Source organism: Cololabis saira, chromosome 10 (genome assembly GCF_033807715.1).
Source record: "Cololabis saira isolate AMF1-May2022 chromosome 10, fColSai1.1, whole genome shotgun sequence".
Classification (NCBI taxonomy): Eukaryota; Metazoa; Chordata; class Actinopteri; order Beloniformes; family Belonidae; genus Cololabis; species Cololabis saira.
The window spans coordinates 33,048,133-33,064,985 of record NC_084596.1 but is presented as its reverse complement, the minus strand read 5'-3'; the positions used below and the strand labels follow the sequence as shown (position 1 = coordinate 33,064,985).

General features: G+C 43.0%; 2 protein-coding genes across 2 annotated transcripts; one reads left to right on the top strand and one right to left on the bottom strand.

Annotated features, from left to right (window-relative positions):
• Nucleotides 1-182: 182 nt before the first annotated feature.
• On the top strand, nt 183-12,132 carry dipk1aa (divergent protein kinase domain 1Aa). Its single transcript, XM_061732623.1, has 6 exons — nt 183-606; nt 7,626-7,760; nt 7,898-8,005; nt 8,083-8,259; nt 8,951-9,082; nt 9,182-12,132. The coding sequence occupies exons 1-6, from the start codon at nt 553-555 to the stop codon at nt 9,860-9,862; spliced, it is 1,287 nt and encodes a 428-aa protein (XP_061588607.1). The 5' UTR covers nt 183-552; the 3' UTR covers nt 9,863-12,132.
• On the bottom strand, nt 11,959-16,523 carry rpl5a (ribosomal protein L5a). The gene is made up of 8 exons (XM_061732624.1): nt 16,404-16,523; nt 16,034-16,103; nt 15,832-15,947; nt 14,154-14,288; nt 13,864-14,066; nt 12,817-12,994; nt 12,360-12,448; nt 11,959-12,136 (listed from the first exon to the last, which is right to left on the bottom strand). Exons 1-8 carry the CDS (start codon nt 16,404-16,406, stop codon nt 12,034-12,036), a joined length of 897 nt encoding a protein of 298 aa, XP_061588608.1. The 5' UTR covers nt 16,407-16,523; the 3' UTR covers nt 11,959-12,033.
• Nucleotides 16,524-16,853: the final 330 nt, after the last annotated feature.

Genomic DNA, 16,853 nt, shown 5'->3' with positions numbered 1-16,853 from the left:
AAGATATTTTTGACCGGAAGTTGTATTTGGGGTCCGCATGATAGCAACTTCGCTTTTATTGTGAAAATACATAGCGGAAACGCTTTGCCTTGACAGAATTTCTCCATTCAGGTTTGGATTATAAACATAAACTACTCTAGATTGCTCGTAACTGTCTCAAGCGGTATATACAATCAGTGGCTGCGCTTTGAACCTATTGTGTGTTTTATTTGTGTTTTGGTTGTGGTTTATTTTTTCCAAAATTAAAACAAACTTGAGTTCAGTAAGCTGCGCCTGCGCACCGATCACTTATTTATTTTTTTGCATTTTTTTTTTTTTAAAGCTGGAGGTATGCTGCTGCTTTTCCCAAAACTCACCAGCTGCTGCAAGCAGCAAAGGTGCTGGAAAGTGCAGAACTAGGGCGACCCACCCGGACGCCAGCAGCGGGATATACAGTAGGCTGGTCTCATCATGCTGTCACCGTCTCTGCCTCCACTCTGCTGCAGAGCACGCGTGTGTTTTGGGTCGTATTCTTAAACCTGCTCCCCCGAATTGAGATGATCTATTTTTGTAATGGCGAAGGGTCTGTTTCCACGGGCCTGGGTGAAAAAGTCTTTCTACTTTCAGGTAAGACCATTGATCGATAACCGCTCTGACAAACATATTGTTGCCGTTTTTTTTCATTTATAAATGCATGATTAGGTTTTGTTAAGGCCGTCACACCCAGCTGACAGCTGGCAGTAAACACGCTCATCCTCGGGCTGCCGTCATGGATTTGTAGCTGTGGCTTTACCGCAGACACGGAGTGCCTGGATCACAGCAGTCTGGCCGCCAAAAGCGGCTGTCTCTAATATCTAATTAGGAAAAATGTGCTTGTGTCACGGGGATTAAAATCAGATTGGCATTTGTGTTGAGATCGGAGGTTTTCATAGAGGGACGCGGGCCTCCCCAGGTGGCCGTCCTCCAGACACTGGCAGGGGAGGCTCGGGGAGATGCATTTCAAAAGAATACCTTCGGTGTTAGTGATATGGTTGCAACAGATTAAATAGCAAACAATATTTTTTTCCCATTCGGCAGGTTGGTTTTTTGGTTCAAATGACGGGTCGGGAATGGAAAAGGGTAAAGAAGAAGCAGTAAAATAACCACATCAATTGGTTAAATCTTTGAAGAGTAGCTGAAAGAGGACATTCAACTAAACATTAATTCATTCATTCATGTATTTATTCATTCAGTCCAGTTCAGGAGTTAAGACTAATCCGCCTACCCTGAGATCATTTTGTTCTCTTTAATCTTTGGGGAAGTTGACTGTGTGTCATTCTTCCAGGAATTAATAAGTACTTGTGGAATCTTTTTTTGTTGTTGAGTATAATCAAAATATTTCAACCATATTTAAACCATCAATATGAAGAATTCTTTGCTGGCTTGTTAAATGTCTTTTGGGTTAAATGATTCAGTTATGACTGGTATGAGGTTAAAGTCCTTTTTTTCTCCTCAAACTCTGAGCAGAAGCTCTTTATCCCAGACTTTGAAAACTGCTGGATTATGTCACTTAATCTGACATAATTTTCATTTATCTCATGGCATTTGACAAAAATATGCCAGGGGCTTTATTTCCAGTGTAGTTGTCTAACTACACCCAACGGCGTGTGGGCAGCAGTAATCCTTCTGTTTGGTAATAAAGCAATAATAAAACTTGAACCTTCACAATTGTGGTGCCATTTGCCTGCAGCGAACAACCTCCCTATGTATACTAAGGTGCTTAAGCAAGAGGAAGAGGATTTGATTTGCATATCCTGATAATGTAGCACTACGTTGGTTCCTTATCAGTGATTATGAAGCAACCTTACTATATCATAAGAGTGCAGTCAGTTTACAATCTGATGGGTAAAGGTCTCTGCTGAGACGTGAAGCTCAGAATGTGAGACTTGTGGCTTCATCTTGTATCCAACTACGGTTAATGCAACAGACTCTTTTCGCTGCTTGGCAACAGTCTTGTTAAAGTAAATCTCAAAATCCTGGCTCACATTTTCATGTTTAAACACCACTTTGTGCATAAACAGTTGGAATAACAAGGTCATTTCTATCCACGTAAGATAATCAATCTGAGTTTATTGTGCTTTACTGAGTGCAAACGTAGAGAAAAATAAACAGTGAAGGAACATTAGGAAAAAAAAAAGATTATAATGTAGGCATTATTCTCACTGTACTGTTTCATTTGTCACCGTGACTGCAGTTATTGTAATTGAAGAGTTGCATTTGCTTTTATAACTTTATGTTTACACATTTTGTAGCCGTGTACAGCTTTTTTAAATCAGCTGGGACCTAAACAGTTGTGTTGCAGAACAGTGTCTGACATTCATTGACATCTGACATCATTGTAGTAAGATTCAAAAGGTTAACTGGATGATGTTAATTTTTTATTTCTCCAACAGATTTGAGAGTTTAAGGATTTAGTTACTGACACACTTCTGCAAACTGACTAACTCACATAACCAGAAATCCACAAAACATGATTCAATTTGGACAAAAGCTTATCTGATGCCCAACTCTCCATGTGAAGCTCGTTTTTCATGAGAATTTAGTGAGTGTTTTAAGTGCTTGTCCTGCGATCTTTAACTATCTTCTATGCAGCTTTGTGTGTTAGAGGTGCCTCAAGTGATGCACATAGATGACCAAAATGTATCCCAAACCGTTATTGGGAAGAAAACGGGTCATTTTCAAGATACTAGCTTGACTCGAAAGGTGGGATGCTGCAGGTCTTCTGTTGGTCCTGCAGTAATTGGATTTTAAAAAGTCAATAGTTAATGAGAGTAACTGCATCTCACCGTTGACAGGCAGTAACCCTACAGTGTGGTATCATATATCTATACCCATTCCATGACAATTTAGCCCTTTTTTTCATTGCACCTACTACTACTACTACTTCCATCACTGTTAGTGTAGTTGTCGGTGTTTTATAATGCTTGGTTATGATGTTTATGAAAATGACCTGATGTGTGTTTTTAACCATAAGTGTGTCAGTTTTTATATGTTGGTGGCTCATATGACTTAACATCTTAAGTGCTGCTTTTTCTCTACTAATCTGAATATTAGATCATTTTCTAGTTAAATGGAACTCCGGAATGACTTCACATTTGCACATTTACTGTTTTAGAGAGGACTTTTGATATTAACCATGTGTACAGTGTTTGTAGGGCCTTCACTGAATTACCAATTGTAGTATTAAACGCCCTTTTTATACTAAATAGATAATTTAGTTTGCCTTATGTCTAATGTTGTCTTAATTCAGATGAGGAGCCGCTGTGAAAGGATCCAGCGGTTTCAATAAAAGGCTGCTTGTGTTTCAGTTCTTCAATTCAGAGGTTAAGTGTTTGCCGAGACTCATCATTAAACGGTCAAGATGCTCATGTGACTGTGGAGGTCACTCCTCTGTTGTGAGCTGCATTTTTAACCCATATAATTGACACTTTATTTCATGCACATTGAAAGGTTTGTGCCTGGTGTATTCCTCCATGCTAAAGCAGTCACATCTGACAGTGTCCTCTTTGTATTCCTTGTTCCCTCCCAGGGAAGATGTTTGTTCACCTCCTCAGGAAACTCATTACTTAAAAGCTACGCAGCTCTTCAGAGAATAGCTCCCTAACACGATGCTGTTGCCATAACTCCAATAACCTGCTGCCGCCAGCGTGTTTAATGAAATTCACTTAAGCGAAGGAGGCCTGAAATTTGTTTTCTTAAAGTCTCCCTTTAATTCTGCCTGTGTTCACTTACAGTATAGAAAAGAAGTGAGTGCATCCCTCTGCAGTATCTTTAACCCTTGCACGAAGGCCCTCAGTTCCGTCAGAGAGCTCGCTTAAGCATTAGTGCCTTGTAAGGGTTAAGTCGCTAGCTTCAAAGTAGCCATGTCATTACCTCTAATTGAACAAGTAGAGTACCTCCTTTTAAGTGTCCACATGAATACATTGAAAATACACGCAGCAATAAAGAAAATAATCAGAATAAAAGGGATCGTTTGTGTAATCATCAACACAGGAGTTAAAATATAATAAGAAGCACTGCCTGAGTGTGTTTGTGTGACTGAGAAAAACGCTTGTAAGGCGCTCTGTAGAGTCTGGCTACGGTTAAAAAGGCCCTGTAAGTGAAGACCAGTCATCATTTCATCCATCAACATTGACTCAATTCATTATTTTCCAGTCATCACGCTGCATGCAGTGGCAGACAACTGCATGAGCGCTCTTATTACCGTAAATGTGCTGTGAACGCCAGGACTTTGCCCGTGGAATGATGTGGAAAAAAGTTTCTTTAGGGAAATAAAAAACATGATTGTAAGACTTAAAAAGGGGAGAATATGGGATAAGGTAACAGTTATCAGATTCCCGTAACTAAACAAATCGGTATCCAAAGACCTTCATCCCATCAGTGATCAGACAACTTAACTGTGATTTTAATTGGTAATTCTTGAGTTTGAATTTATTGATATGTACTCTTAATTGTATTGTTTTTAGTGGTGTCAACTGTCTCGACCTTTTCCCCTGCTTTTATACTTTTATTCTTGAGTGTTGGTTTTTTTTCGTCTTTAGCTAACTGGCATTTGCAGTGTGGATGTGTGTGGACTCAGGAGGTTTTACCTCAGTGGATCTGTTGGTTTTGGTGTTTGTTCATGTTTGTACCCGACAGAGTTACTGCTAAATAGTTAGTTAGAAGTAGAAGTTCATTTGTCCTTATTGATATTAAGTAAGAGGTCACTTATGAAGGGCAACATGAAGAATGTCTGTGGTTGTCGGTTTTCTTTTTGTTTTAGTTTTCCCCTCAGTTTAGTGTGAGTCAGGGGCTTTAATTTCTCCTACAGTTTGTATAAACTCAAAACAGATAGATCCTCCGTTCTGCTCACATCCTACAGTAATCAGAGCACATCAGAGTTGGGAGGAAAATCCACTTGGGCAGTATTTTATACAGTATTTTAGCTGGAATTTGAAGACGGCAGAAACATCATGCTGCCAGTAAATGCAGCATAAGCTACTCCTGCCATGTGACCACAGTGGGAACCAAAATGACTTAATCCTCCGCAGTTACAGTCCTTGGAGGAAAACCCAACCCCAGATTTATTTCAGTAATCCAAGTGTTGCGCCTGACGCAGGCCGCTTGCCGATCTACATTTTCCTGCTGCTCCAGCGTGCCTTCAGGTTACTTATCTGCTTTTCGTGTGCCCTGTAGACACGACGACTTCATCAACTCACCTGACAACCAACTGCTTCCAAAATGTTGAAATACCTGTCGTTCAAAGGTACCTTTTAGATATTGAAGCAGACTTCAGACAGGAGCGTTTGAGCCGTAGCATGGTTTACAGGCCTTTGATCAACAGCCCCCCCCACCCTGCTGCTCCAGCAAGACATCTGGCCTCATTTATGAAAAGGGCCTTTGGATAGTTTTTATCCGAGCATGACAACAGATGTTGAAGTAAATGCAAATGATCTTATCTCAAAGACTAGTCATGAGTGGATGTGATATTTTTTTTTTTTTTTTTTCTTCTCCCTGCTATTGATGATGATATTGCAGTTTAGTGCCCCTGCACATCCAGCCTGTGGTGAACGCTGCAGCAGCATGATAAGCAAAGCAGGAGAAATGATCACTTCACGGGGAGGAATGAGAGATCAGGCCCAGATTTATGCTACGAGTTATTATTCCCTTCCCAGTTTTATAGTTTAAGCCCGACCCTGGGCTCTTCGTTGTAATATCAGCCACAGCTTTGTCTTTCTGTTCCACCTCACCCACCGTTGCAGCCGTGGAGAATAACTTCTGACTCCATTAACAGAAACAAAAGGGCCTCTGTTCAGAAAGGTATTGTGGGCCATGTGACGGGTTCATCCTGTGACTCTGCAATTAGATTTTATTTTAACCAGCCACAACCAAAAAGGTACTTCTCTCCAGAACGACTAAACCTTCAACTCCAACACAGATTCTCCGCTTAATGAGCTTTTTGTTGCACACAGTGACCCGCCAGACAGTCGGTACCCCGTTATTGGACTCCTCGTGTTGTTACTATAGTAACCTTTAATGAGATCAGGGCTGGAGCAGCCCTCTTTCAGTGCGCCATGCTTTACCGGTTTATCAAAATATCCAGCAGGATAATGTCCTGGCGAGCTAGGGCTTAATAAATGATATCTACCACAGAAGAGAGACTCAGCCTCAGCCCAGAACGTAACCCGGTGGAGATGCTGCGGACTGATCTGAGGAGCCGTTTACAGAAGACGTGCTCCAAATCTGTCCGAGCTGAAGCAGTTATGTAAAGAGGAACGGCCAGGAAGCCCTCCTGAACAATGTGCAGGTTTTATCCTGCGGTACTGAAAGAGCTTATTTCAAGTCACGGCTGTCAGAGAGGGTTTGGCCAGATCCCAACTCCCCGGGTTCACGCACTCCCTCCACCAGGGGGGTGATTAGAGGATGTGTCCAGTAAACACAGGGGTCATTTGTTGTGTGCTATCAAGCTTAAGACATTCGTTGTGTGTTTTTATGATTTAGATCAGTGTTGCGCAACGTCAGGACCCGTTGCCTGAGATTTCAGATGTGGCTCTGCTCCAACACACCTGGCTCAGATTAGTGGCCACTGACAGACTTGTGCTGGCTGATGATGATCCAGTCAGATGTGTTTGAGGGGGGAAGCATCTAAAACATGCAGGACAGGCAGTACTCGAGTTGTTAAAAATAATCAGGGGGGATGGTGGATTTTATCATATGGGGACAGATAATTTGTGCTGATTACAAATAATATAATATATTACAAATAATAGCACTGACCAAAACACCTGCAGAAATACTGCAGGAATGACATAGCAGCAGTTAAATGCAGCCTTCTGTAAGCTTTAAATATCCACTGGGCTTACATCAAATACATCAAAACACAACAATAAAAAACAGTTTTCTGAACTTATCAATATAACTCTGTCCTTCACAGGATAAGTAAAATGGATCACTGCAAAAACTCAAAATCTTAACAAGAATATTGGTCTCTTTTCTAGTTAAAATGTCTCATTTTAGTAAAAAAAATCTCATTACACTTAAAACAAGACTCATCACTGGAAAAAAAAACAATTCTCACCTGTTTCAAGTAGATTTTCACTTGAAATAAGTAGAAAAATCTGCATGTGGAACAAGATTTTTTTGCTTGTAATGAGAAGATAAATCTTGTCCCACTGGCAGATTTTTCTACTTATTTCAAGTGAAAATTTACTTGAAACAGGTGAAAATTGTCAAATAAGTTATTTTTCTGGTGTTATTTTTCTGGTGATGACTCTAAATGTTGAAATACCAGTAAAACCACATTCATTGATGAAATGACATAAGGGATGGAAAGGGGGATGGCAGTTTTACAGGGGGGATGATTTTTACTGTTTTTATTTCAGGGGGGATGCCATCCCTCCTCATCCCCCCTCAACTCCAGTACTGAGGACAGGCGGTCCTTGGGAGCCAGGGTTTAAAGACCACTGGTTGATGATCCGGTAACATTTTATAACAAATGAATGTAGGTCTGATGCAGACAAGCTGCTTTTAAAGAGCTCACCTCCCTTTTTCTGTCATGACGTTACTCTGTACCTGATTTTCCTGATCGTTTTTCTCTCTCTCTCTCTCTCTCGGCTCCTCCCTCACAGGCTCGGATCTCCTTCGTGCGAGTGAAGTACCTGTTCCTTACGTGGCTGACTGTGCTTGTGGGCAGCTGGGTGCTCTATGTGCAGTACTCCACCTACACTGAGCTCTGCAGAGGACATGAGTGCAAGAACACTATTGTGAGTGATGGGGAACTTGCTGTGGCTTGAAAATGACCTCCGTGAGCCTGCAGATACGGGCTGATTTTAATGCAATAACTAAACTGAGTTGCACGTGACACCTTGAAAACTAATAATAACCGCTTGTTTTCCCCAAGTGTGACACGTACAGACGGGGAGTTATTGATGGCTCGGCCTGCAGCAGTCTGTGTGACAAAGAAACGCTCTACATGGCCAGGTGTCTGTCCTCAGTCCCAAACAACCAGGTAGGAGGTGGAGACGTGCACTCGCTGTTAAACGTCTTCCTTTGTAAAAGCTCTGAGTGGGATTATTTGTTTCCCAGGTGTACACGGGAAGCTGGGGAGACCACAGCGGAATCGTCCGCTGTAAGTTAGGGGAGGTGGTGCACTACGAGCTGGGCGAGGAGCCGGAGCCCCGGAGGGAGGCCCCCATGTTTAACAAGCCCACCAGAGGAACCTCAGTCGAGAAGTTTAAAGAGATGGTCTTCAATCACCTCAAGGTACAGGAGCCTCGCCGTAGATCAGAGCAGTTTAGATTAGGGCTGGGCGATATATCGAGATTTTAATATATATCAATATATTTTCAAACGCGATATGGTACGAGACAATATCGTTTATATCGAGAAAATTTTTTTTTTAATGATTTTGATATAGCTTATTTTGTGACAAATTGACTTGAATGTTTTATTTGAGATTTGCACAAATGTTTTGTTATTTGCACAACTGTTAACCTCAGTGGAAAAGTCTGCCTGTTACTGTCTACATTGTATTAATTACAGTGTATTTTAATTTAATTGTTATGCAGGAAAGGGATATTTGTTTTATTTTATTCAAGAAGCATTTTTATTCTATATATGCAGGGAGTTTATTTTTATTTCATTTGTTTTATACATGTTGATATTGTGCAGACCTCTGTTAATAAAGGAACCTGTGTGACATTTGGCACGAGGCATTGTATTAAAACTGACTGTTTTTTTAAGGGTTTGCCTCAGAAAAAATGAAGCTAACAGAGATGCTATGCTATAATGCTTTGGGGGAAACCCCAATTATGGCACAGAAAAAATATCGATATATATCGAGTATCGCCATTTAGCTAGAAAATATCGAGATATGATTTTTGGTCCATATCGCCCAGCCCTAGTTTAGATCGGTGCGTGGCTAAAGCCTGAGCACTCATTCTCTCCCCGCCAGTCAAAGCTTGGGGAACACGTGAACCTCGCCAACCTCGTTGCCCAGATCCTCTCTGTCACCGACGGCAACAGAGACGGACGGGTTTCCCTGCCAGAAGCTCGCTCAACGTGGGCGCTCCTGCAAATGGATGAGGTATCTGCATTGGAAATGAACCGCAACTGTTGCAAAAACCGTTTAAAGCTAAACCACAATGGATTTGTCGTCTGACAGATTTCTGCTCTTTTGCTCGAGGTGCTGCTGAACCTGCTGCTCCAGGACCGCGGACACACTCCTCGCCTCCTGGGCTACTGCGGCGACCTCTACATGACGGAGCACATCCCCTACGGGCCCCTGTACGGTCTGTCGCTGCCCTGGCCGCTGGTGTCCTGGGTGCCCAGCAGTCTGCAGCGCAGGATGGACCAGTGGTTCACCCCCTCCTGGCCTCGCAAGGCCAAGATCTCCATGGGCCTGCTGGAGCTCGTGGAGGACATCTTCCACGGCCCCTACGGCAGCTTCCTGATTTGCGACTTCGCCGCGGCACATTTCAGATACACCGACCGGCACGAGCTCCGCCTGACCAACACCCGGGCGGTGGTTCCAGAGGACGAGTTCAGGCGCGCCATGCGGGTCCTGAAGTGCGAGAGGGACGGGGACTGCGTGTACGGAGTGGACTGCCAGACGTCGTGCGACCTGTCGGAGAGACGATGCCGGGAGGAGCCGGTCCAGCCCAACCTGGCGAAGGCGTGCGGTACCCTGAAGGACTACCTCCTGCGCGGCGCGCCGTCAGGGATGAGAGATGAACTGGAGAGGCAGCTGTATGCCTGTATGGCCCTCCGGGGAAATGCTGGACAGATGAACATGGAGCACTCGCTTATCCTGAACAACCTGAAAGCTCTGCTGTGGAAACAGATCTCCCACACCAAGGACTCGTGACAAGCAGAGGGTTTCCTTTCTGGGGTCGCCAGTCAGTTCAAGCAGAGCTGAGTGGGAAAGATGCTGTGATTTATGAGAAGTATATTCAATGAAGTCATTTTTATCAACTTCTAACATTTACGAAAGGTCAGAGTGGTGGACCTACCTCCTCTTTAACAATTTTAGAAGATGTGACTACTTTCATAAGACTAACCTAATGATTGCATGTTGCCAAGCGGGCAGATGTTAAACTAATCACTCAAACACATTGTGCTGTATTACATCGTTCACCAGACATCAGGAAACCACACACAACGTTTTGCTGTCCGTCTAAATAACTCCACGCTAGTCCGTAATCCTTCAAGAACACCTTTTTTAGAAACAAAACTGACCTTCATCCACATTACACCATCAGTAATGCACATTACACAGCCGAGTGCAGACTCTGACCACATTACAGCAGCAGTTCCTGCTCGGTTTATGCCGTCATTGAGGCATGTCTGTGTTATCATCTGATGGTGGTCACATGGTATAAGTTCAGTAAGTCTGGGAAGGATGTCCAGTGAGCCAGAACAATCATGATGTGAATCGGCTCGTGATGTGACCGGGTCAGGATTTGTGAAGGCCCAGTTTACAAACCGCACCGGGATCCGCAGATCAAACATTTTTCCGCGTTCAGGGTCAAAGTGCCCAGAGTAGCGTGACTGCCAGGTGTTTGAAATGAAAATGCACTAGTGTGGACTCTGCAGACGCGGCTGCTTCTGCTGCTGTCATGTTGACATGCGCTGCAGAAGGTTATCATTTACTTTATTCCAATCAGACAAATCAGGTATCAAATGTGACCAAGTTCCAACTTTAAGTGTAAATGAATACGCCATGTCTAATTATGTTCAGGCTCCTATGAAGAATGGGGAAAAAACAAACATGTTGAGCTGCACCTTAACAGGTATCGTTCTAACAAATCCATTGAGTGGACCAAAACCAACTGCACTATTGTCTCTATTTTTTTTCTTTCTTTAAACGACAGTGGGCACAGACGCTGGTGCAAAAAAGGACATTTGCTTCCCATAACAGCTATGCTTGTCAGTAGTAGTGCTGTAGTATTGATCAACAGGACAAATAGATGAGACTAGTTCAGAATAATGAAACATTCAATAAAAACTTTGCCAAGAAAGAGTTTAACAAAACATTCAAACCATGAAGCGAATCAACATACCGTCAAAAACAAGATAATTATCTTAAATCAATATTCATGAGGTGAAGGAAAGATGTGCAGTTTTGGAAAGGAGGAAAATGTAACTGCGGTCCAGGAGTTTGCAGAAGTCAGACAAAATCTACACAACGTTCAGGAGATACTTGAACTAATGCTGCCTGATTGTGCTTTCATAGACTCTTACTCCAACAAGTTTGGTGATGTGAAACAGGAATGTAGCGTAACAGTTTGGTCACACGCCTGCCATCGTTCCTCATCAAATATCTAGACACCTTTCAAGTCTTATGGACAACAGCTCTTCATCAGTCTGTAAAATTAACTGGAGCAGGTAATTGCTCGGAGGTGAATCCATATTCCGCTGAAGTCGTACTGTGAATCCATGTTCATCACCACGCTGGGCACTTATCGTTGACAAAAACAAACTGTTACGTGTTTCGTGAATGTTTCAACCGTTGGTGTCTGTAACTCTTTTTTTACTTTGATCACAGTGCCACAAATGATGCTGGTTATTTTTCAAACAACTGTTAGGATGTAATAACTCATGACTTATGTTTTATTTTTTCCCCCATGATTCCTTCCAGCTGCTGAAATGAAGTTGACAACTTGACATGCTGTAAACAAAACCGTACGTGTAGACAGATCTATCACGCTTGTGATCAGTGCTGCTGTTTTGAAAATGATTGAAATGTTTACTTAATTGAAGAAACCAGCATGATTTTGCACAATCAAATGACATACCACTTACTTTTAACTGGTTATCTTTTATGAACTGTCAGATTTAAAATGTAAATGAAGGATTAAAGACTACATAAGAATTATAGTTGTGGCTGTAATTCAAAACACAAGCAGACAAAAATCCCAATTTATTTCTCAGTCATTCAACTCAATAAGAGAGAGGCACAAGTTTGCATTTGTAATAAATTTATTAGTCTGTGATGTGTGTTGCATGCTTGCAGCGCGACGCCGCTGCACCACACTCCTAACCCTCGTCTGCCTCTTGTTCTTGTGCTCGTAAGTAGCTGGCCTTCTTCTGGGCGACGCGGTCCTTCCTCTGTTGCAAAGATAACTTGGCGCGGTTCCACCTGTCGGGAGAAAAACGGCAAATCCATTAACATTCAGCACATCAGACGAGAAAAACGCTGGTCCGCTGAGGACAGGAGTTTTACTGGAAGCTATTAAACATGTCAGCAGGAATTTCCCATCAACTGAGCAGTTTAGCCCCCTCCCACTGCAGAAAAAGGAACCGATGTGGCCCCAGCACTTAAAATAAAAAGCCTATATTGTATATATAAATTAGACGCCCACCTCTTCTTCTTGACGTCTTTCTTTGGCTTCTTCTCGTGAACAGGGTTCGCTCTGATGGAGGCGTGTGCTTTTTTGTACATTTCTTCTACCTGGAAACAGAAATGACATGTTAAAAGCGCCAATGTTGAGGATTTCACTTAAGACAAGAATGCTTGTTTTGCTTCTTTCAGTCCCGTCTTGAAAAACAGTAAACATCAGCTGGTGCAAATGAAGGACCAACTACATTTTGCTCAGCACAGTTTTATCATCATAAGAAGCATTTAAATGATCACTAATGTGATTTGTCTACAACAACCAGGACTCCTGATCAGCCGATCAAGAGTATGGATTCTGGTTTCCCAACACAAACGGATGCTTTTGGTCCACAGACAAATACACGTGTATCACATATACATGAAAACACAGCTACACGCTGTGAGACCTGATCAATCAAGTTTTTGAGGGTGAAACATCGTACCGCGTCTGGTGCGACTCCGTTCTTGATGAACCGAGAGAACTGCTTCTTGTAGGCGTCCTCATCCTCCTCCATCAGGTAGGACATGTAGTCGGCCACGTTCATGCCCATGATGTGTTTCCGATGCACCTCTGCGTTGAACTCTTTGCTCTCTGGGTCGTAACCGGGGAAGCGTTTCAGACTAGAACAGAGAGAGAGAGGGAAAAGAAAAGGCGGGACAAGTTGAGTCAGATAACGCAGCATCTGGAACGACGCGACACATCTGCTTTGGTGCATTTTGCTTCTCTCAGCCCCGTCTTGAAAGGACAATAAACATCAGCTGGTGCAAATGAAGGACCAACTACATTTTGCTCAGCATCTTTTGTATCATCACCAAGAAGCAGAAAATGACCAATGAACACTCATGTAATGTGAAATTTGTAGCCTGGCTGTTGTGTTATACTTGGATCATACCAGGTCAGATGTACACCCTACACATGTATAAGGATGTAACTCTGGTGAAACTGGCATATTTAAAGAGAAATGGGGGGAAATTACTTCAGTTTTTTTGTAACTGTTTCAACACCCTGAACAATTGTGATTTAGTGTCAAGAGTTAATGGTGATGTCTGTACACCGACTCCAAGTTACACTTCTGTCAAATTTTGGGATTGTCAGAGTTGGGATAACCTGGGACCATAGCAGCTGCCGGTCTGAGCTATGTGACATCGTTTATGGACTTCAATGCCTCAAGGAATGGCAGGAAAACTGGCCCACATTCAGTTGAGCTGGAGGGCAGTGAACTGAAAAAAATCAATACTCTGTTGATTTTTTTTTTATACACTATAGTGACTGCACCATGACCAGGGGGAGGATAAACATTTGGACAGCTACAAATAAATCAAGACTCTAAAAACCTCTGTTAGTATTTAATCGAACAGGGATCTGTCTGTAGAAGTTCCTGATACCTCACCTCATTCCTCCACAGCTCGTCTTAAAACAGCCATTTAATGTGGACAGAACCCAACGGAAAAGTACGAAAATCCCACACAAGCGAGAGCATCACACTGACCTGTGAGGGATGGCCAGCCCGCCGTCGACTGCCCCTTTCAAGGCTCCAAACACCTTGTTCCCCGTGGTGGTCCTGGCGAGACCTGCGTCCAGGTAGCAGGTGAACGCGCCCGGCTGCCCGTCCACGCTCTCCACGTTGAACTCGTCCCCCGTCACCTCCACCTGGCCCTCGTACACCTGGTCCATGCCAAACTTGTGCAGCAGCTGCAAAAGACAAGGGGTTCACGTGAGGATCGCGTGGGCCTAGGGGGAAACTTGAGCGAGTCTGTGACGTCACGGGCCCTCACTCACCCTGCGGGCCAGCAGCAGCCCGGTGCAGTAGGCGGCCGCATAGTTGGTGAGGCCCACGCTGATGCCGTACTTGGGCAGCTCGTGGGAGTAGGACGCACACACGATCTGGTCCCCCTCGATCCTGGCATAGGCGATCTGGGTAGCAGGAGAGAGACGGGGGTTAGATCCTCGTTACCAGTGTTGGGTGTAACGCGGTACAAAGCAACGTGTTACTGTAACGAGATTACATTCACCAGTAACGCAGTAATGTACCACGTTACAGTTGTAATGTGGGTAATCACATTATAGTTACTCTAAGACTAAAAAACATTACGTTACGTTAAGCTTTTCAGCTACATGTACAGGAGAACAGAAAAGAAAAATCAAACTTGCCTTTCATGCGTTGCGTAATACTTGTCTGACTTAACGTGATTTTACGTGATCCTACGGGATTTTACGAATACACATTTGTGCTGATCTGGGCACTGCAGTAATAAGGTTCCAACTACAGGACTGTCTCAGAAAATTAGAATATTGTGATAAAGTTCTTTATATTCTGTAATGCAATTAAAAAAACAAAAATGTCATACATTCTGGATTCATTACAAATCAACTGAAATATTGCAACTCTTTTATTATTTTAATATTGCTGATTATGGTTTACAGTTTAAGATTCCCAGAATGTTTTTAATTTTTTGAGATAGGTTATTTGAGTTTTCGTAATCTGGAACGACGCGACACATCTGCTTTGGTGCATTTTGCTTCTCTCAGCCCCGTCTTGAAAAGAACAATAAACATCAGCTGGTGCAAATGAAGGACCAACTACATTTTGCTCAGCATCTTTTGTATCATCACCAAGAAGCAGAAAATGACCAACGAACACTCATGTGAAATTTGTAGCCTGGCTGTTGTGTTATACTTGGATCATGACATGTCTTTACAAACATGACATGTCAGATGTACGCCCTACACATGTATAAGGATGTAACTCTGGTGAAACTGGCATATTTAAAGAAGAAATGGGGGGAAATTACTTCAGTTTTTTTGTAACTGTTCAACACCCTGGACAATTGTGATTTAGTGTCAAGAGTTAATGGTGATGTCTGTACACAGACTCCAAGTTACACTTCTGTCAAACTTTGGGATTGTCAAACTTTGGGATTGTCAGAGTTGGGATAACCCAGGACCAGAGCAGCTACAGGTCTGAGCTACGTGCCATCGTTTATGGACTTCAATGCCTCAAGGAATGGCAGGAAAACTGGCCCACATTCAGTTGAACTCAAATAACCTATCTCAAAAAATGTGAATATTCTGGGAATCTTAAACTGTAAGCCATGATCAGCAATATTAAAATAATAAAAAGGCTTGCAATATTTCAGTTGATTTGTAATGAATCCAGAATGTATGACATTTTTGTTTTTGTAATTGCATTACAGAAAATCAAACATTCTAATTTTCTGAGACTGTCCTGTATATGTTGTTCATTGGCAATCGAGTTATGGTGCAGCTCAGGTGATAATGCGGACTAATCCAAAAGTAATGTAACTAGTTACTTTCAGCAACCAAGTAGTGTAAGGGATTATATATTACTAGTTACTTTTTTTAAAGTAACTAGTAATATGTAATGGATTACTTTTTTGAGTAACTACCCCCACACTGCTCGTTACACACCACGTGTCTCAGTCTGCTAGTCTCCCACCTGACAGCAGATGTCCCTGTTGCTGAACCGGACGATCATGCGGTATTTGGGGGTGTTGTACTTGTTCTTGTCCTGCACCACCAGCCGCTTCCGGGCGAAGAAGTCCGTCTTCCCCTCTGTTAATGCAACAACATTCAACAGTCAGTGGTTTATAAGCAGACATGAAGCGGATGCTCGGCGTGGCAGCGCTGCGGGTCTTTACCTCTCCTCCTCCTGAACTTCACTTCATATCTTTTGAAGTAGGCCTTGCTTTTCACCACTTTCACGAACCCCTGAAAGAGAGGAGTCAGCACACATTATACAAGTCCTAACGAAGCAGGGTAACAGTTAATCAGCAAGCCACGCAGGGACTTTAGCAGCCTGCAACTGCTCGGGCTGAGCGCGGCTTCGTCCGCCATGACTCGCCACGCTGGAAGCTGAGCGGCTTCTGCAGACCAGAACTTCTTCAAACATCTGCACCCATCCGGCCCCACCCGACCCTCCACCAGCCGCATTCACTCGTCTGGTACAAAACACATCTCTATACACCCGGACAGCGCGCGATGGCCGTGCATAGATTGATAAATACTCACCATTTTCGCGTGTTATCGCTCTCCTTCCTCTTCCACCGTGGAGGAACTCCTGTAACCCGGATGTAGCGTCCTATTTCCGGCAGAATATATGGTTTCCGTAGCAACAGCGCCCCCTGCCGCCTGGAACCGTTTTATAATACATCCATGCCTGGAACACACAACACAAGTACCTACACACGCCGCCAGGGGGCAGCAGTCTCCCTCTGCAACCGCCCTGCCATCACGAAAAGGACTTGCATTTTTGTGACTTTGTATGGGTGTCTTTATTTAATGTTAATTTATGTACACTTGATACATCCCATTTTAAAGTCCAATAAATTATAAAGGGGATACGTTCACGTTATTGTTCCAGGTTAAAGAAAAAAAAGAAAAACTGGTTGAAACTGGTTGAATCAATAAAATGAAGCTCTAATTAAATTTAAAACTAAAATTTGTGTCGAAAACTGCCGA

Coding starts and splice junctions, on each gene's coding strand:
- dipk1aa (XM_061732623.1), top strand. CDS start 553: ATGGCGAAGGGTCTGTTTCCACGGGCCTGGGTGAAAAAGTCTTTCTAC. Junction 7,761..7,897: donor ATGAGTGCAAGAACACTATT/GTGAGTGATGGG, acceptor GTTTTCCCCAAG/TGTGACACGTACAGACGGGG. Junction 8,260..8,950: donor TGGTCTTCAATCACCTCAAG/GTACAGGAGCCT, acceptor TCTCCCCGCCAG/TCAAAGCTTGGGGAACACGT.
- rpl5a (XM_061732624.1), bottom strand. Junction 14,289..15,831: donor ACAGGGACATCTGCTGTCAG/GTGGGAGACTAG, acceptor CCTGCTACCCAG/ATCGCCTATGCCAGGATCGA. Junction 12,137..12,359: donor AAAGACGTCAAGAAGAAGAG/GTGGGCGTCTAA, acceptor TTCTCCCGACAG/GTGGAACCGCGCCAAGTTAT.